The sequence below is a fragment of the Pan troglodytes genome, chromosome 1 (assembly GCF_028858775.2).
Source record: "Pan troglodytes isolate AG18354 chromosome 1, NHGRI_mPanTro3-v2.0_pri, whole genome shotgun sequence".
In the NCBI taxonomy this organism is placed as follows: domain Eukaryota; kingdom Metazoa; phylum Chordata; class Mammalia; order Primates; family Hominidae; genus Pan; species Pan troglodytes.
In genome coordinates, this window is record NC_072398.2 from 2,753,857 (window position 1) to 2,773,190 (window position 19,334).

Below are 19,334 nucleotides of genomic sequence, written 5' to 3' on the forward strand. Positions count from 1 at the left end.
ATATAAGTCAAAGAAAATGATAAAATATGAACCATCAGATGAAGTTGAGACATCTTTTCAGAAAAAGGCTGAGTAACCCAAGTTCCATATGGCAAAAGCTTTTCTTCTTTTTAATAACGGTTTCTTTTCTGAAATGATTGCTTTTTATATTGTGGAAGATATTAAATCCAGAACTATTAGATTTTTGTATTTAGCATATGATACTGATTTTATTATTGTAAGTTGTCAGCTTCTCATGTTATCAAAAACTAAGAAATATTTCATTTGATAACATCCTTTGTAGCTAATGCCAGTTAGAAATAAATTCAATTAATAAAGAATATTTAATTTAAATTATGTTTGAATAAAGTATATATTTGTGTTTACTATTCTAAACATTGGAATAAATTGTAATTAAAGCTGACATACCTATCTGTCTGTCTGTCCTTCTCTCTATGCCCTGCGTTAGACCAGACACAATTTAAGGCTGTTAAATAATACATATTTCCTTTTCACTAATGTTTATGTTTATTTGATCGTGGAAGTAAAATAATCTTGTTATATAAAACTGAAAAATGGAAAAAATAAAAGGAGGGGGAAATCACCCCAATTCATATCATTTAAAGAAAAAAATCAATATTTTGGTCTATTTCTTTTCAGTCTTTTTTTTAATACATTGAAAAAACTTAATTTTACAATGTATATGTGATATGAAAATTCCTTTTGACATTCTAGGTAGCTTTTATTATTATGATTAGAATACCTTTAGGGGTGGATACATTTATTCATTGCCTGTAGATGGAGAGCAGTAAATGAAGCAGCCAGGCTTAAAGTACAGTTCTCTTCAGTTCTCTTAGGATTTTTCCTCCTCCTTGTACTTTCTGTATTTCATACTTGAGAGCATGTTGGGCCTGACTCCAAACTTTATGGAAAATGAAATGTTCTTATACATTCTAACTCCCTTTTTGTTATACTGCATTTTCTCCTCTCTCCTGACCTCAGGTGACCCGCCTGCCTCGGCCCCACAAAGTCCTTGGATTGCGGGCGTGAGCCACTGCAGCTGGCCAGTAGAGATGGGGTTTTGCCATGTTGGCCAGGCTAGTCTCTAACCCCTGCCCTCAAGAGATCCACCCACTTCGGCCACCCAAAGTGCTGGGATTACAGGCTTCTTTCTAGGCTTTTTAAATGTTCAGCACTGTTATCTCCTCTTTCTGTACCTACTCTATGCAAAATTTCTATTCCTAAAATCTCAGCTAAGTGGAAAAAGGAAGTAAGATTATCTGAATAAATTAATTCATACTAAGTGCAAATGACTTGTAGTCATAGCCTTTTAGAGGGATGTCTATACTTCATCTCAAGGTATTCTTAAACTCTCTGGCTGCTACAGACGTGTGCTAAAAAAAAAATAGAATAAAAAGATATGCTCAAACTCAGATGGGTGTTTGATAAGAAAAATATCTGAGTGGTATTGTAGGGCCATGGAGAGCCTTCTCTTGGGCATACAACATGCTCACTAGAGGAGGGTCAGCAGGCATCAAAGTGCTTGCACCAACCCCCGTTAACTGTCATTCCATGGCTGTCAGCAGATGATTGACCTCTTAATAAAAATCGATGAGAATTTATAATTAATTATAGTGCACTTGCAGCTGTAACATTTAATTCCATGTCTCTTAAGGCCTCTTCTTTGAAGGTTTCTTTACTTAGGAACTAGGCAGCATGCTAGTCTTTCTTTATAAACTTAAAGTGTCATTTTATTTTCCAAAAGAGAGAATGAATTAATTGAGATTTTGTCATTGCTTACTTCCAAGGAGACTTGAGGCAGTTTACAGTTAAAAGTTAAACAAAGTATTATACATAATTGTAAAATAGAAGAGCAAATATTTAAAGCAGGCAGAAGGAGAAGATGGCTTCAGGCCTCTGAAATGAACAAACGACTCCAATTAGTGAATTTAGCTTTTGATTTTCCCACCCCCGAAGCTGAAGTGGAAGCATGGTGCTGATGTGTTGTTTTCTAATTGGAGGAAGTAAGAGAGAGAATTTTTCTAGAGTGACAAAATATTTTCTGGAACTGAATTCAAGGTGGGCATCTGTTGCCATTTTGAAGACTTACGTCATAGTATGTTATGAAAATATTGATCAAATATTGTTATACCTTATTTGAAATTTTACCCATGGTACTTTTTAAAAATGTATTTACTGTGATATTTGTACTAGCAATAGTTATATACCTAAAGGGTGTTTGATTTCAATCTTTCGGAAAAATCAGATTTTTTTCTTCTCCCTCATTTTTTAAAAATTATTTTAGATTTCAAGAAGACTTAGGGAAATTGAACACATCTCTTAGATGATCAGAGTTGTGTTACTAGACTAGACTGAAGAGGTTGCTTATTTAGGGACGGGTGTTGTTACTAGAAAAAACTTCCTTTTCTGCAGTTCCTCTTGGTCACAGCTTTCTCCAGTCTACTCGCTGTGCTCCACCTGAAAAACAAGCCAGTGTATTTTAATACCGATTCTTAATTCACTTATTTCCAATGATTAGCTGTCCGAGTGACTTACAACAGGCAGTGTATAATCTTTTAAATACTGTTAGTATGATGAGGAGAGTTTAGAACCGTGTTGTTTTAAAACACAAGGACCCTGGCATTTTAATTTGCTCCTTAGCTTGTTACAGACATTACCTTGCCTAAAGCAAACAGAATGTTAGGAGTTGTGATTGCCTTTTAATATTATTGAATATTTAATAGTCTTTTCAAATTTCATTTCTACAAATGCAACCTTCAAAAAGCATTTTTACAACTTTAAAGTTGGAGCTTCTTGAATTAGACCACTTTGAAGTCAGTTATTCTGATCACATTAAAACTTATGACTTCAGTGAATGTAGATTGAGGTATCAAATACTTAGGATACTAGTCAAAATTTGAAATTAGAGCCAAGTAGCCTGGCTACATGTGGGTTTCAAAAAGTGGTATTAATAAATGGTCTGTGTACCTGTGTGGAGATGACTACATTTGTGACACACGTAGATGTAGCTTTTTTCGGTTTTTAGCAACCATGGAAGTGATATAGAAGAAACTTTTCTGATAGAGATGGACAAAACTATCCTGAACAATTTGAGAATACACCCAGCAGCCTCAGTTTTAACTCTGCACTAAATACTTTGCTTGGTGCTGTGTTAGCAGGCGCTCCATATAGATTATCTCATAGTTTGCCTTGCAGTCCCGTGAGTAAGTCACTTATTCCCACTTTGCAGAGGAGGAAATTGAGGCTACAAGATGTTACAAGGGTACGCCCCTAGTAAGTATTGCAGGTTTTGAACCCTAAACTACTAAAACATTTTATTTCCTTGTCCCCCAAAATAGTCCTACCATTCTCTGCCACTCACTCTTTATTCATCAGAAAGTGACATTTCCTTCACCTGAACTGGGGTCCTGTATAGTCTGTGTCACTTCTCAAAAAATGGTTTTGTATTATGGTTCATTCTGCAAGTGATGTGTGTTGGTCTGCCTTTCTTGATTGCCATCTCCAAGAAGCAGTGACTGCATTACCCTCTCCACTGTCATCCACCCGGGACGTTATGCGATGATGCCCATGGTGGCCGGTTGCTGAGCGCTTGTTGAATTCACACCTGGGGTTTGTGTTTATCAGATGGCACAGGCTCCACAAGGATATTCGCTTCAGTTTAGAGGGTTGCAGACAGTGGAAGGGGAGTACTCAAGCAGCTGGTCTGCCTCTCGGATTCTAACTGGGTCCACATATTTTGCTGTGCTTTTCCCGAAGTGCTGGATTTAAGGTGCTTGTGTTTCTCCTAGGAAGGTATGGTGCCAGTGAAGTATAGATTAATTTTCCTCGAAATACTAACCATTACATTTTTTTTTTGTTTTATACTTTGTGTTAGAAATGTGAAATAAGATGAAATGGAATGTAGAAAAAGGAATCCAAGGCTGGGTGCAGTGGCTCTAATCTAATCACGCCTCTAATCTTAGCACTTTGGGAGGCTGAGGTGGGAGGATTGCTTGAGTCCAGAAGTTTGAGACTAGCCTGGGCAACATAGGGAGACCCTGTCTCTACAAATAATTTAAAAAATTAGCCAAGTGTAGTGGCATGCACCTGTGGTCCCAGGCACTTGGGAGGCTGAGGTAGGAGGATCGCCTGAGCCTGGGAGGTAGAGGCTTCAGTGAGCTGTGTTTGCGCCATTGTGCTCCAGCCTGGGTAACAGAGCGAGACCCTGTCTCAAAAATAAAAAAGAAAGAAAAACGAATCCAAATCAATTCTATTTTCCTGTGAGTCTGTACAATTTTGACCACATCTACTGGTGTGTGTTAATAGCCATTTGATAGGTGGATGGTGGGTGTAATCACTTCAATTTTTAAAAATTCTGAAATGTTCCCAAAAATAACTAGGAAAAATATTCTAAGGATTATAAACATTCAAAGGTTTATAAAATTCTGAATTTGTGTACAGTGGCTAAACTAGTTAATATATTAGTATTGTTTAATCTGTTAGTACTAAGATATTTCAGATGATATCTAGAAACATCTTGAAAGTTTGCAATTTAAAAATCTTAAAATAATAGTAAAACTGTGATGATAATGAGTAATAGTTACCGAGCACTTCTGTGAACCAAGCATGATATTAAGTTTTTAAGTTTCATTTAAATCTCAGGGCCCATGTAATGTTATTATTATTATTTATGCTCATTTTAGTTCAGTGGTTTTGAGAGGTTAAACTGCTTAGTATTACACAGCTGCTAAGTGGTTGTATTAGTCAGATTTCTCTAGAAGGACAGAACTAATGGAATATCTATCTATCTTTCTATCTGTATATATGAGTTTATTAAGAATTAACTCACATGATTACAAGGTCCCAATATAGCTCATCTGCAGGCTGAGGAGCAAGGAAGCCAGTCTGAGTCCCAAAACTGAAGAACTTGGAGCCCGATGTTTGAGGGCAGGAAGCATCCAGCATGGGAGAAAGGTGTAGGTCGAGAGACTAAGCCAGTCTAGCCTTTTCACGATCTCCTGCCTGCTTTGATTCTAGCTGTGCTGGCAGCTGATTAGATGGTGCCCACCCAGGTTGAGGGGGGGTCTGCCTTTCCCAGTCCACTGACTCAAATGTTCATCTCCTTTGGCCACAACCTCATAGACACACCCAGGAACAATATGTTGCATCCTTCAATCCAATCAAGTTGACACTCAGTATTCACCACCACAGAGACTTTTAGGTAATTAAGACACGTTACTAGGAAGGAGCTCTGAATAATGAGTTGATTATATAGGAATGTGTTGTAGATGAATTTTTTTCTCTATAGGAAGTTTAAAGTGGGTTCTGTGGGTCCCAGGGCTGGGGGGAATTTGGGAGTCACTAGGATTTTTTTGTTTTCTATATCCATTCCAGGAAACTTCCTTCCTACTGTCTGGTAACTGGTTTTATGGTTTTAGCGCAGAGTTTCTAAACATGGACATACTCTTTCCCTCTGACACCCAAGAAGGATAGAGAGATGGTCCCTAAGATAGTACCCCCATAGTTGAGATTTGAGTGACTCAATTAATTTCACGCCCCACTTCTTAAAAATTTCTTAGAGATGGTTGTTCCTGCTATACCCATATCTAAGTTTTGAATTTGTATACTGGAAGACTGAAGAACAATTAATTTTGCCCAGTTTTTATTTTCTTTTTACATTTCAGTAGCTTAGGCTGTTGGAGAAACTAATTATGGCCCAGCTTATACCCAGAAGAGCGGACTTAACTTGTGCTCCATGAACCACTGTGTCTGGGACACTGAGTAACCTAAGAATTTCCTTTGATATGACACTCCGTTCTCTAGAGTCAGGTTTGTATGAACAAGTGATAGGGGATTCCTTTTTGCTTTTTTTGAGAGGGTGGGTTGCTAACGATCCCATTTATTTTGGTAAAAAATAATATCAATATCTTCTCTTATTTGGTGGTACAATGCTAATATTCATCTTTGAAATGAAGGGAAAAAAGGTAAAAATCACTTTTCTGTGACTGATACATTCCTCACTTATTTTTTTAAGATTATTTTTTGGCTGGGCATGGTGGCTCACGCCTGTAATCTCAGCACTTTGGGAGGCTGAGGTGGGCAGATCACTTGAGGCCAGGAGTTCGAGAGCAGCCTGGCCAACACAGTGAAACCCCATCTCTACTAAAATACAAAGATTAGCTGGGCGTGTTTGTGCACGCCTGTAATCCCAGCTACTCAGGAGGTTGAGGCATAAGAATTGCTTCAACCCGGGAGGCAGAGGTTGCGGTTTTTCATTCAGAAACTCCAGTTCTGGATGGACTTTTTAGACAAACACTCTGCAAACAGCATGTTCTCTACCTTTCTGAGACCACCATACTTTGCCTTAAAATATGCACAATTTCTGTCATCTTCAAATTTAGTTTATATTTATTGGTTGCACAAGAGAAACAAAACCAAATAATTTTGGAGCTGGAAGAAAACTTATCTAACTCCTTCTCTTTTGCAATACTGGAAATTCCCTTACCTCAAGTCTAGCAAATATACTTACTACTAGATTCTCCTTAAACATGTCAAGTCACTGGGAACCCCATGCTTCTCAGGGCATTGCATTAGACTTCTGAACAGTTGCTGTCACCAGAAAAATCGTTACAATTTAGGTAAAATCTGCCCTCCTCTAACTTTCATTCACTATTTCTTGTTTTAGCCTCTGAAGCTACCTAAAATAAGTGGTCCTTTTTCTATAAACTGCTAATTAATTATGTTTTTGATTTGACATAGACATTTCTCTTTTTTCCCCCAAAAAATACGGCTTTGTTGTTCTTTGAAATGACATGTGGTGATTTTTTTTTTTTTTGAGATGGAGTCTCGCTCTGTCGCCCAGGCTGGAGTGCAATGACATGATCTTGGCTCACTGCAACCTCCACCTCCCAGGTTCAAGCGATTCTCCTGCCCCAACCTCCTGAATAGCTGGGATTACAGGCACACACCACCATGCCTGGCTAATTTTTGTATATTTAGTAGAGACAGGGTTTCACCATGTTGGCCAGGCTGGTCTCAAACTCCTGACCTCGTGATCCGCCTGCCTCAAAGTGCTGGGATTACAGGCATGAGCTACCGTGCCTGGCCGATTTTTTTTTTTTTTTTTTGAGATGATTCTGTGTTCCCCAAGCGTGTCACTGAGGTTGAAATTACAGATGTGGCCCTCTTGGTTTTTTTTTTTTTTTTTTTTTTTTTAAGAGAAAAAGAAGGTTTTCTCGTACTGTCTGGTGGCTGTGTTTCTGCTGACCTCCTGTTCCCTCTCACTGCTGCCCAAGTATTTTCTCTGCAGGGGAGCCTGCCAGGGGGCTGCTGCTCTGAACCATGCCCCAAAGAGAAAAGCAGTAACGCATCAAAGTTTCAGTAGTTGGTTTAATCAAGCACACATCACTTTTTTCTTGGACTCAACTTGCCTTTTTTTTTTGAAAGTAAGAATTTAGATTTATTTGTTTAGTCATTTAATATGTAAAAACAATCCCAAACATTTAAATAACTCATGTTAAGGAATTGCCATCACACCTTAAATGACACATAAATTATTCAAGTACTCTGAATTATCTTGTTAGTTTACCAAACTTCTATGTCAACATTTATTATAGCCTTTTTTTGGTAGCTATGGGAGGGAGGAGGAAATGAAGGATTGATACTTGCTAGGTGTTCATCACCTGAGCTTCTTAGGTATCTTGATTCTGCTCGTTATTTTTTAAAATCAAGAACAAACATTTTGTATGTACTTGTGGATCTTTATTTTTAGCCAACAGACATAGCCTCTGATTAACTTAGACAAGAGAGAGGGAAGTGAGAAAATGTGAGGAGCCAGGTCTAGGGAAGGCAGGGCTCAGAGCAGCCCTGGGGAATTCATCTTAAAGAGGTTTGCTAAAGAAAGAACCCTCTCCCAGTTTTGGCTGCGGTTCTCAGATTGGCTTGGCGTTCTATGCTGGACAGCTTTTGGCGATTTGGGGCCTCCTTGTTTACAGGTCTGTTGGAAGTTAAGTTGCCTTGTTTCCTACAGTAAAGATACTGATTTAATTCTGCTCTCAGAACCACTCATAGTTTTTTCCACCCAGTCATATTTTGAGGTTTGTTATTGATGTTTTCCAGGGTGGGGAGTGGTGATTAGGTTTTACTGTCCTACTTGCTCTTTTTTTTATGGGGAGAGTCAAGGAGATTAAAAAATTACATCACTGCCATCATTTCCCCAGAATTCTCTTGTTTTTAACCTGACTGAATCTTGAGTAATATTCTTATATTCCTAATTTTTTTTTTTTTTTTCAGACAGGGTCTCACTCTGTTGCTCAGGCTGGAGTGCAGTGGTGTGATCACAGCTCACTGTAGCCTCAGTCTCTCGGGCTCAAGCCATCCTCCCACCTCAGCCTCCCAAGTAGCTGGGACCACAGCCTTGTGCCACCATGCCTGGCTAATTTTTTAATTTTTTTTTTTTTTTGTAGAAATGAGGGCTCACTATGTTGCCAAGACTGGTCTTATTGTTTATCTTCTTTATCTACTTATTCTTTATCTTCTTGATCTATGAATTTCTGAAAGAGAATTTATAATGTCTAACTCTTATATGGTACCTGCTATATTCCAGGCCCTGCTTTAACTTACTGTATATGGGTCATTTTTTCCTTAGAGATCTGTGATGTATACTTTATAGATTTTGAGACTGGGTATATTGGTTACTTTGTACGTAACAGTTGGTGATGGAAGTCTTTGGTCACTGTGTATTGGCTTTATCTCTATTAATGCTTTTAACCTTCAAGTCTCTTTTTTTCAGAAACTTATGTAGTTACACAGGCTTTTTTTGAGTTCATATTTGCCTGAACTATCCTTTTCATTCCACCATTGCGTGTCCTTTTGTTTGAAGTGTGTCTCATGAACAGCTAAGTGTTGACTTGATTGTATCCAGTTTCATTGAAGAATGGTAGTATAGTGTGTGGTTACAATCAAGAACTCTAGGGCCCGATTGCTTGGGTTTGGCTTGTTGCTGGAGTATTGATACCTAGAAGCTAGAGTTCTGCACTTGGGGGGTGGATGGAATTTTTTGACATTGCTTTATTTAGACTTTTAACCACTCCCCATGTTTTACGCCCCATAACTCACTTCTGTTCTTTCAGGGGTGAGGTACTGATGTATTCAAGTTCTGATTCTCTATAGGATTCCATTTTTATCCTTTCAGTATCACCTGCCACTTTCACTTTATGGTGTGATGCCTTAGCAGTGTGTACTACTCCGTCTACTTTTTATCTTTTGAAAACGTATTGAAATATCTCTAAAGTCGGCATAATAAGACTGCTTACCTTATACAGAACTGTTTCAAATTTAGTGTGAGTTAATAGATGTAAAGAGCTTCGTACTGTGCCTGTGATATCAGAAGTGCTTAGAAAGAGCTGTTCTGTTTTGTCATTGATGTTAGTATTATAGGTTGACTTTTAGAGCCCTTGACCACCTTGAAACTATACACAGTCCCGTCTGATCCTTGTCACTGTGAATTTTACCATTAGATTTATTATTTTTATGTTATAATTCAGGTTTTTAAAAATATCTGCTTTTTTGTCACCCAGGTGATTTGGGGGAGATAGTTAAAGCATCTCAACTCAGCATATCTAAAGTAGTAATTGAATTAAATGGAATTTTAAAACCATTTCTCAGGAGGAGTATATTCATAATTAAACTATATGATAATGTAAGACAAAATTTGTATATTTGAAGGGTATAAAATACTTTTAACCAGTTTATGGACTGGATTTGAATTTGATATGGAGAGATCAGTATCTATGAAGTGAAGTGGGGCACTTAAAATGGTTAAAATAGTGAATTTTATGTTATGTATATTCTACCAAAGTTTTAAAAAAGGACTTTTTTTTTGTGGGGGGGTGCTGGGGGTGCGTACCACAGCATTCTCCTGTAGTACATGGAGATCTATGGGTCCAGGGCCTTGCGTTATTATTTTTTTCTCTGAGATTCTTTTTCTTTTTTAATTTCAATAGGTTTTTGGGGAGCAGGTGGTGTTCGGTTGCATGAATAAGCTCTTTAGTGGGGATTTCTGAGATTTTGGTGTATCCATCTCCCGAGCAGTGTACACTGCACCCAATGTGTAGTCTTTTATCCCTCACCCCCTCCCAACATTTCTCCTGAGTCCCGGATGTCCAGTGTATCATTCCTATGCCTTTGCATCCTCATAGCTTAGCTCCTACATATGAGTGAGAACATACGATGTTTGGTTTTCCATTCCTGAGTTACTTTACTTAGATTAATGGTCTCCAGTTCCATCTAGGTGGCTGCCAATGCCATTATTTTGTTCCTTTTTATGGTTGAGTGTTATTCCATGGTGTATATATATACCACATTTTCTTTATCCATTTGTTGATTGATGGGCATTTGGGCTAGTTCCATATTTTTGCAATTGCTGCTGCTATAAATGTGTATGCAGGTATCTTTTTTGTATAATGACTTCTTTTCCTTTTGGTAGATACCCAGTAGTGGGACTGCTGAATCAAATGGTAGATTTACTTTTAGTTCTTTAGGAATCTCCACTGTTTTCCATAGTGGTTGTACTGGTTTACATTCCCAACAACAGTGTAAAAGTGTTCCCTTTTCACTGCATCTGTGCCTACATCGATTATTTTTTGATTTTTTGATTATGGCCATTCTTGCAGGAGTGAGGTGGTATTACATTGTGGTTTTGATTTGCATTTCTCTGATAATTAGTGATGTTGAGCATTTTTCCATATGCTTGTTGGCCATTTTTATATCTTCTTTTGAGAATTGTCTGTCCATGTCTTTAGCCCACTTTTTGATGGAATTGTTTTGCTCTTGCTGATTTGTTTGAGTTCCTTGTAGATTCTGGATATCAGTCCTTTGTCAGATGTATAGATTGTGAAGATTTTCTCCCACTCTGTGGTTTGTCTGTTAACTCTGCTGATTATTTCTTTTGCTGTGCAGAAACTTTTTTGGTTTAATTAAGTCCCATCTATTTATGTTTGCTTTTGTTGCATTTGCTTTTGGGTTCTTTGTTATGAAGTCTTTGCCTAAGCCAATGTCTAGAAGGGTTTTTCCAATGTTATCTTCTAGAATTTTTATGGTTTCAGGTCTTAGATTTAAGTCTTTGATTCATCTTGAGTTGATTTTTGTGTAAGGTGAGAGATGAGGAACCAGTTTCATTCTTCTATAGGTGGCTTGCCAATTGTCCCAGCACTGTTTCTTGAATAGGGTGTCCTTTACCCACTTTATGTTTTTGTTTGCTTTGTTGAAGATCAGTTAGCTGTAAGTATTTGGGTTTATTTCTGTTTATTTCTGTTTCATTGTGCCTATTTTTATACCAGCACTATGCTGTTTTGGTGACTGTGGCCTTGTAGTATAGTTGGATAATGTGATGCCTCCAGATTTGTTCTTTTTGCTTAGTCTTGCTTTGGCTATGTGGTCTCTTTTTTGGTTCTGTATGAATTTTAGGATTTTTTTTTTCTAGTTTTGTGAAGAATGATAGTGGTGTTTAGATGGGAATTGTATTGAATTTGTAGATTGCTTTTGGCAATATGGCCATTTTCACAATATTGATTCTACCCATCCATGAGCATGGGACATGTTTCCATTTGTTTGTGTCATCTGTGTTTTGTAGTTTTCCTTGTAGAGGACTTCACCTCCTTAGTTAGGTGTATTCCTAAGTATTTTATTTTATTTTATTTTTTGCAGCTATTGTAAAAGGGGTTGAGTTCTTGATTTGATTCTCAGCTTGGTTGCTGTTGCTGTATAGCAGAGCTACTGATTTGTGTACATTAATTTTGTATCCTGAAACTTTGCTGAATTCATGTACTAGTTTGAGGAGCTTTTGGTTGAGTCTTTGGGGTTTTCTAGGTATACAATCATATCATCAGCAAACAAACAGCAACAGTTTGACTTCCTCTACTGATTTGGATACCTTTGATTTCTTTCTCTTGTCTGATTGCTCTGGCTAGGACTTCCAGTACATGTTGAATAGAAGTGGTAAAAATGGGCATCCTTGTCTGATTTCATTTCTCAGGGGGAATGATTTAAACTTTTCCCTGTTCAGTGTAATGTTGGCTGTGGGTTTGTCTTAGATAGCTTTCATTACCTTAAGGTGTGTCCCTTCTATGCCGATTTTGCTGAGGGTTTTAATCATAAAGGGATGCTGAATTTTGTCAAATGCTTTTTCTGCATCTATTGAGATGATCATGTGATTCTTGTTTTTAATTCTGTTTATGTGGCATATCACATTTGAGTTGTGGATGTTAAACCATCCGTGCATCCCTGGTATGAAACCCACTTGATCATGATGAATTATCTTTTTGATGTGCTGCTGGATTCAGTTAACTCGTATTTTGTTGAGCAATTTTGCATCTGTGTCATCAGGAATATTGGTCTGTAGTTTTAATTTTTTGTTAAGTCCTTCCCTGGTTTTTGTACTAGGGTGATACTGGCTTCAGAGAATGATTTAAGGAGCATTCCCTTTTTCTCTATCCTCTGGAATAGTGTCAATAGGATTGATACTGGTTCCTCTTTGAATGTCTGACAGAATTCAGCTGTGAATCCTTATGGTCCTAGACTTTTCTTGTTGGCAATTTTTAAAGAATTACTATTTCAGTCTTGCTGCTTGTTATTGGTCTGTTCAGAGTTTCTATATCTTCCTGGTTTAATTTTGGAGGGTTGTATATTTCCAGGAATTTATCCATCCCCTCTAGGTTTTCTAGTTTAGGCACATAAAGGTGTTCATAGTAGCCTTGAATAAACTTTTGTATTTCTGTGGTATCAGTAGTGATATTTCCCATTTCATTTCCAATTGAGCTTATTTGGATCTTCTCTCTTCTTTTCTTGGTTAATCTTGCTAATGGTCTATCAGTTTTATTTATCTTTTCAAAACTAGCCTTTTGTTTCATTTATCTTTTGCATTTTTTTTGTTTGTTTCAATTTCATTTAGTTCTTCTCTGATCTTTGTTATTTCTTTTCTTCTGCTGCATTTGGGTTTGGATTGTTCTTGTTTCTCCAGTTTTGTGAGGTGTAGCCTTAGATTGTCTATTTGTGCTCCTTCAGGCTTTTCGATGTAGGCATTTAATGCTCCGAATTTTCCGCTTAGCACCGCTTTTGCTGTATTCCAGAGGTTTTGATAAGTTGTGTCACTGTTATTGTTCAGTTCAAAGACTTTTTAAATTTCCATCTTGATTTCATTGTTGACCCAACAATCATCCAGGAGCAGGTTATTTAATTTCCATATATTTGCATGGTTTTGTGGGTTCCTTTTGGAGTTAATTTCCAATTTTATTCCACTGTGGTCTGAGAGAGTACTTGATGTAATTTCGCTTTTCTTAAATTTACTGTGACTTGTTTTGTGCCCTATCATATGTTCTATCTTGGAGAATTTCCCATGTGCTGATGAATAGAATGTACATTCTGCAGTTGTTGAGTAGAATGTTCTGTAAATATCCGTTAAGTCCATTTGTTCTAGGGTATAGTTTAAGTCCATTGTTTCTTTGTTGACTTTCTGTCTTGATGACCTGTCTAGTGCTGACAGTGGAGTATTAAAATCCCCCACTATTATTGTGTTACCGTCTATCTCATTTCTTAGGTCTATTAGTAATTGTTTTATAAATTTGGGAGCTCCAGTGTTAGGTGCATATATATTTTGGATTGTGATATTTTACTGTTGAACTAGTCCTTTTATTGTTATATAATGTCCCTCCTTGTTTTGTTTAACTGCTTTTGCTTTAAAGTCTGTTTTGTCTATAAGAATAGCTACTCCTGGTTACTTTTGGTGTCCATTTGCATGGAATGTCATTTTCTACCCCTTTACCTTAAGTTTATGTGAGTCCTTATGTGTTAGGTGAGTCTCCTGAAGACAGCAGAAATTTAGTTGGTGAATTCTTATCCATTCTGCCATTCCATATCTTTTAAGTGGAGTATTTAGGTCATTTACAGTCAATGTTAGTATTGAGATGTGAGGTACTATTCCATTCATTGTGCTGTTTGTTGTCTGAATACCTTGTGTTTTTTTTATTGTGTTATTGTTATGTAGGTCCTGTGAAATTTCCACTTTAAGGAGGTTCTATTTTGGTGTATTTCGAGGATTTGTTTCAAGATTTAGAGTTCCTTTTGGCAGTTCTTGTAGTGCTGGCTTGGTAGTGGTGAATTCTCACAGCATTTGTTTGTCTTAGAAGACTGTATCTTACTTCATTTACGAAGCTTAGTTTTGCTGCATACAAAATTCTTGGCTGATAATTGTTTTGTTTAAGGAGGCTAAAAATAGGACTCCAATCCCTTCTAGCTTATAGGGTTTTGTTACAGAGGGGGTTCATAGATATCATGCAAGAAATAATTCAGGGTGACTCCATAGAGTAAAGTGAAAGCAAGTTTATTAGGAAAGTAAAGGAACAAAAGAATGCCTATTCCGTAGAGCAGCCCTGAGGGCTGCTGGTTGTCCATGTTTATGGTTATTTCTTGATTATATGCTAAACAAGGGGTGAATTATCCATGCCTCCCCTTTTTTGACCATATAGGGTAACTTCCTGACGTTGCCATGGCATTTGTAAACTGTCATGGCACTGATGGGAGTGTAGCAGTGAGGACCACCAGTGACCTCTGGTCACTCTTATCACTATCTTGGTTTTGGTGAGTTTTAGCCAGCTTCCTTACTGCAACCTGTTTTATCAGCAAGGTACTTATGACCTGTATTGTGTGCCGACTTCCAGTCTCATCCTGTGACTTAGAATGCCCTAACTGTCTGGGAATGCAGCCCAGTAAGTCTTAGCCTCATTTAACTCAGCTCCTATTCAAGATGGAGTTGCCCAGGTTCACATGCATGCCTCTGACAGTTTCTGCTCAGAAATCTGCTGTTGCTCTGATAGGTTTTCTTTTATAGGTTACCTGATGCTTTTGCCTCACAGCTCTTAAGATTCTTTCCCTCATCTTTGCTTTGGATAACCTCTTGACTGTGTGTCTAAGTGATGAGTTTCCCAGGTGTTCTTTGAGCTTGTATTTGGATGTCTAGATCTCTAGCAAGGTCAGACAAGTTTTCCTTGATTATTCCCTCAAATAATGTTTCCAAACGTTTAGATTTCTATTTTTTTGTCTTGGGAACACCAATTATTCTTAGATTTGCATGCTTAACATAGTCCCAAACTTCTTGGATGCTTGGCTCATTTTTTAAAATTCTTTTTTCTTTGTCTTTAATGGATTGGGTTAACTCGAAAGCCTTGTCTTCAAGCTCGGAAGTACTTTTTTCTGCTTGTTCGATTCTGTTGCTGAGACTTTCCAGTGCATTTTGCATTTCTCTAAGTGTTTCTTTGATTTCTAGAAGTTGTGATCATTTTTTATTTATGCTATTTCACTGAAGAATTTTCCTTTCATATTCTGTATCAGGTTTTCGATTTCTTTAAGCTGGAGTTCACTTTTCTCTGGTGCCTCCTTGATTAGGTTAATAATTAACCTTCTGAATTCTTTTTCTTGCAATCCAGATATTTTATCTTGGTTTGGATCCATTGCTGGTGAGCCGGTGTGATCTTTTTGAGGGTGTTAAAGAGCTTGTTTTGTTATATTACCAGAATTGTTTTTCTGGTTCCTTCTCATTTGGGTGACTGTGTCAGAGGGGAGACATGGGACTCAAGGGCTGTTGTTCAGATACTTTTGTTCCAAGCGGTTCTCCCTTGATGTGGTGTTCTCCCTCCTCCCCCAGGGATGGAGCTTCCCGAGAGCCAAACTGCAGTGATTGTTTTTGCTCTTCTGGGTCTAGCCACCCAGTGGAGGTACTGGGCTCTGGGCTGGTACTGAGGAGTGACTGCTAAGAGTCCTGTGATCTGATGGAGGTAGCAGGGGCGTGAAGTGGACTCTACAAGGGCCCTTGGTTGTATTTTTGTTTAGTGTGCTGGTTTTGTGTTGGTTGGCCTCCAGCCAGGAGTTGGTGCTTTCAGGAACACATCAGCTGTGGTCCTACAGGGAGGAAGCAAACTTGCCCTAAGGTCGCCTAGTTACCTATTCAGGTTTCTTAGGTGGTAGCCAGGGCCATAGAGCTCCCAAGAGATTATGGCCTTTGTCTTTGGCACCCAGGGCTGGTAGAGAAAGACCACCAGGGGGCAGGGATGGGTGTGTCTGAGCTCAGATTTCTCCTTGGCTGGGGATTGCTGCGGCTGCTGTTGGGATGGGGATGTGGTTTTCAGTCTAATGGAGTTATGTTCCCAGGGTGATTATGGCTGCTTCTGCTGGGTCACACAGGCCGCTAGAGAAGTGGGGGAAAGCCAGCAGTCACAGGCCTCATCCCGCTCCCACACAGCCTGCAGTCCTAAAGGCTGGTCTCACTCCCATCGTGCCCCCACAGCAGCACGGAGTCTGTTTCCAGGCAGCTGGTGACTGTGGCTGAGAACTTGCCCCAGACCGCCAGCCTCCCTGCTGAGCAAGCAGGCGGCTCACATCTTTTCAGAGTCTCAGGGAGCCTGCAGTGGCGATACAGTTCCTTCAGAGGGTCTGTGGATTCTCTTAGTTTACCTGGTATGTTGCTGTGGCAGTTCTTGGATCAAAAGTTCACAGTGTGAGTCGCCACACGCTGCTCTGTCTGTCCGATCGGGAGCTGCAAGCTGGTCCTGCCTCTTCCCCGCCATCTTCTGTCAGACAAAAGGACTTAGTTTTTCTATCAGTGTCTCACATGGAAGGTTCAAGAGGAGGCTCATCAGTGTGAAAATCCAAATCTTAAGGGACTGTACCTAATGGAGTAAACAGAGCATACTGGTGTCCGTATGTTGACTTACGTTTTCTTTCTTCAACTATGTAGTATGTTTCCCACTCATTTCTTAATGCAGAATTAATTTTTTTCCCCACAGGAAGGAAAAGCTGATGCGATGCTCTCAGTGCCGCGTCGCCAAATACTGTAGTGCTAAGTGTCAGGTAAGACTTTTCAGCCATATGTAAGTGAAGCTTTCAAATTCTTTACTCTTAAATTTGTCCTTCGCTATACCTGTTGGCCTATGTCTACTTCTTTACAGCCTTTAATTTACTTTTACTTGTTATTCACCTGCTGAGTCACACAGGTTGCCAGGGACATTAAAATGTTAAAACTGATGTTAAATATATATGGTTAAAAATTGGGTGTGTGTGTGTGTATATGTCTACTATGTGAAAGTAAATGTCTATTCCTCCCCATCTTATTGCCCCCCGACTTCAATTCTCATTTCCACAGGCAATCACTGTTAAGTTTCTCATGTGTCTTTGCAGCATTTGCTTGTGCAGACATATTTGTGTATCTGTATCCTATGTTTAAAAAAAACAAATATAGTTTAATCTGGCATGAATTCTTGTGTACTTTTTTTTTTTTCATTTAACGATCTACTTTGGGGAACATTTTGTATCCCATATGTTTCATTGTATGAATTGACCATAATAATAATTTATTTGTTAATGAATGCTCAGCACTTTTCTAATATTTGGTATTGCCAATAATGCACTTCACATCCTGTTTTGCACATTTTGCACACTTCCCCAAATTATTAGTAGGATAAATTCTTCTTATTGTATTGATTGTTGAAAGGATATATGCCTTTTGAATTTTTAAAGATAATGCCAAATTTCCTGCCAAGAGTTTGAGTTAATTTACGAGTACTGTTGTTAACATCTTTGAAATTCTTGAAAGGATGTATAATTAACATTCAGCATGACCTTTTCTTCTAACCTTATGATTAATCATTTAATAAGAAATGTAATTATGTCCTAATGAGTTACATCTTATTAAAAAGTCTAATTAGAGGTTTTGTGTCTACGTCACTTGCCTCCTCCCTGCCACCCTCCACTCATCCTTTTTGTTTCTTATGTATTGTCTATGCACACACACCTCCAGAGTTTCTTCTTTCCTTCTTTTAAATTTAGGCCATGCTTGTCTCAGGGGTTTTCTTCTCTCTCATTTTATCCTTTGAAAGTAATTTGAGACAACACAAAAAGTGGTCTTAATGGAAAAGAAATCAAAAGTTCAAAAATATCAGGGGTTCCAGGTTCTCATGCTAATTCTGGCATTTGCTGGTTAAATTATCTCAGGGAAAACACACACTGTGTGGGCCTCAGTTTCTGAATCTGTACTAACAATAAGAGTTAATATTTATTAGGCATCCACTGTGTGCCAGGCACTGTATTATTCCATTTGATTTTCCAAGAGTCTTGTGAGAATTAGGTACTATTATTATTTTTATTTTATTAATAAGGACAATGAGGACAGAGAGACAGCCAACTTGCCAAATATTCTGTAACTAGTAGGCTCTGAAGTTTCAGGAATGAAACCCAGGTATTCAGACTTTTAACTGCTCTTTTAAACCTAAATTCTGTTCTTGCTCTAACATTCTGATTAGGTCTAGTTTTCCATGATATATTGTATTATTCTTTTGTTTCTTGGCTTTTGGGTTTTTCTTTGGAGACAGTCTTGCTTTGTCTCTTGCACTGGAGTGCAGTGGTGTTATCAAGTTCACTGCAGTCTTGAAATCCTGGGTTCAAGCGATCTCCCTGCCTCTGCCTCCTGAGCCACTGGGACTATAGGTACGTGCCACCATGGCCAGGTAATTTAAAAAAAAATTTTAATGGAGACGAGATCTCACTGTTTGCCCAGGCTGATGTTAAACTCCTGAGCTCTAGTGATCCTCCTGCTTTGGCCTCCCAAAGTGCTGGGATTATAGGTGTCAGCCACTGTGCCCAGCCAGTATAACACTTTCTAATTAAAATAGGATAGGAAATTTCAAAACAATAATATTATTTCCACCTCATTTTTTAAACAAAAGTTTTGTCGATGCTAGGAAGATCCCTGATTTATGTAAGATTGTTACCAACAAGAGTAACTAAAAGCAAAAAGTGAAACATTAATACTGCTTTTTATACAGTATTCGTTCCAGAAAGGTTGGTTTATGGTGATGTTCTAGGTGTTTTATTCACGTGAAGCTCAGCTATTTGTTTCTAGGAACTTCAGATTAAACAGAGTACATAGAGAAGCGACAGATTATCATATTATTTGACACAAGTCTAGGCAAACTTGCTTTCTAATCTCAATGACCTAAACAGTTTATTAATAAAACATTTAATAAACAGTTTACTTAATAAAACATTTTTTTCCCCTGTTTTTTGACTATTTTTCCTCTAGTGCCACATCATCCTTTTGTAGTACACTCAGGGAAGAGAAAAGCCATTATCTGATTAGAATGAGTAGCAGGAGTTTGGTGGGTGGGTATGTCATTTTGATTCCCTGTAGTGCATGTGTTTTTACTACATATATTAGCTGTTTACTGTGGCATCAATAACAATGTCACTGTCAGATATACTGTGGAAGGTAACAGGAAAACAGCTAGCAAGATGAAGGATATATGTAATAA

General features: G+C 38.1%; 1 protein-coding gene across 7 annotated transcripts in view; it reads left to right on the top strand.

Annotated features, from left to right (window-relative positions):
• Window positions 1-19,334, top strand: part of SMYD3 (SET and MYND domain containing 3) — a 757,166-nt gene that overhangs the window by 130,011 nt on the left and 607,821 nt on the right. For 4 of the 7 annotated variants that reach the window (XM_514316.9, XM_054661013.2, XM_054661012.2 and 1 more), the window contains exon 2: window positions 16,815-16,878. The exons of 1 other annotated variant lie outside the window; for it this stretch is intronic. In XM_514316.9, coding sequence (XP_514316.4) covers window positions 16,815-16,878 — 64 coding nt within the window. Of the gene's footprint in view, window positions 1-5,668; window positions 5,809-16,709; window positions 16,729-16,814; window positions 16,879-19,334 lie in introns of those variants that run through there. 2 more of the 7 variants (XM_054661011.2, XM_063809349.1) reach the window with 2 other exon arrangements.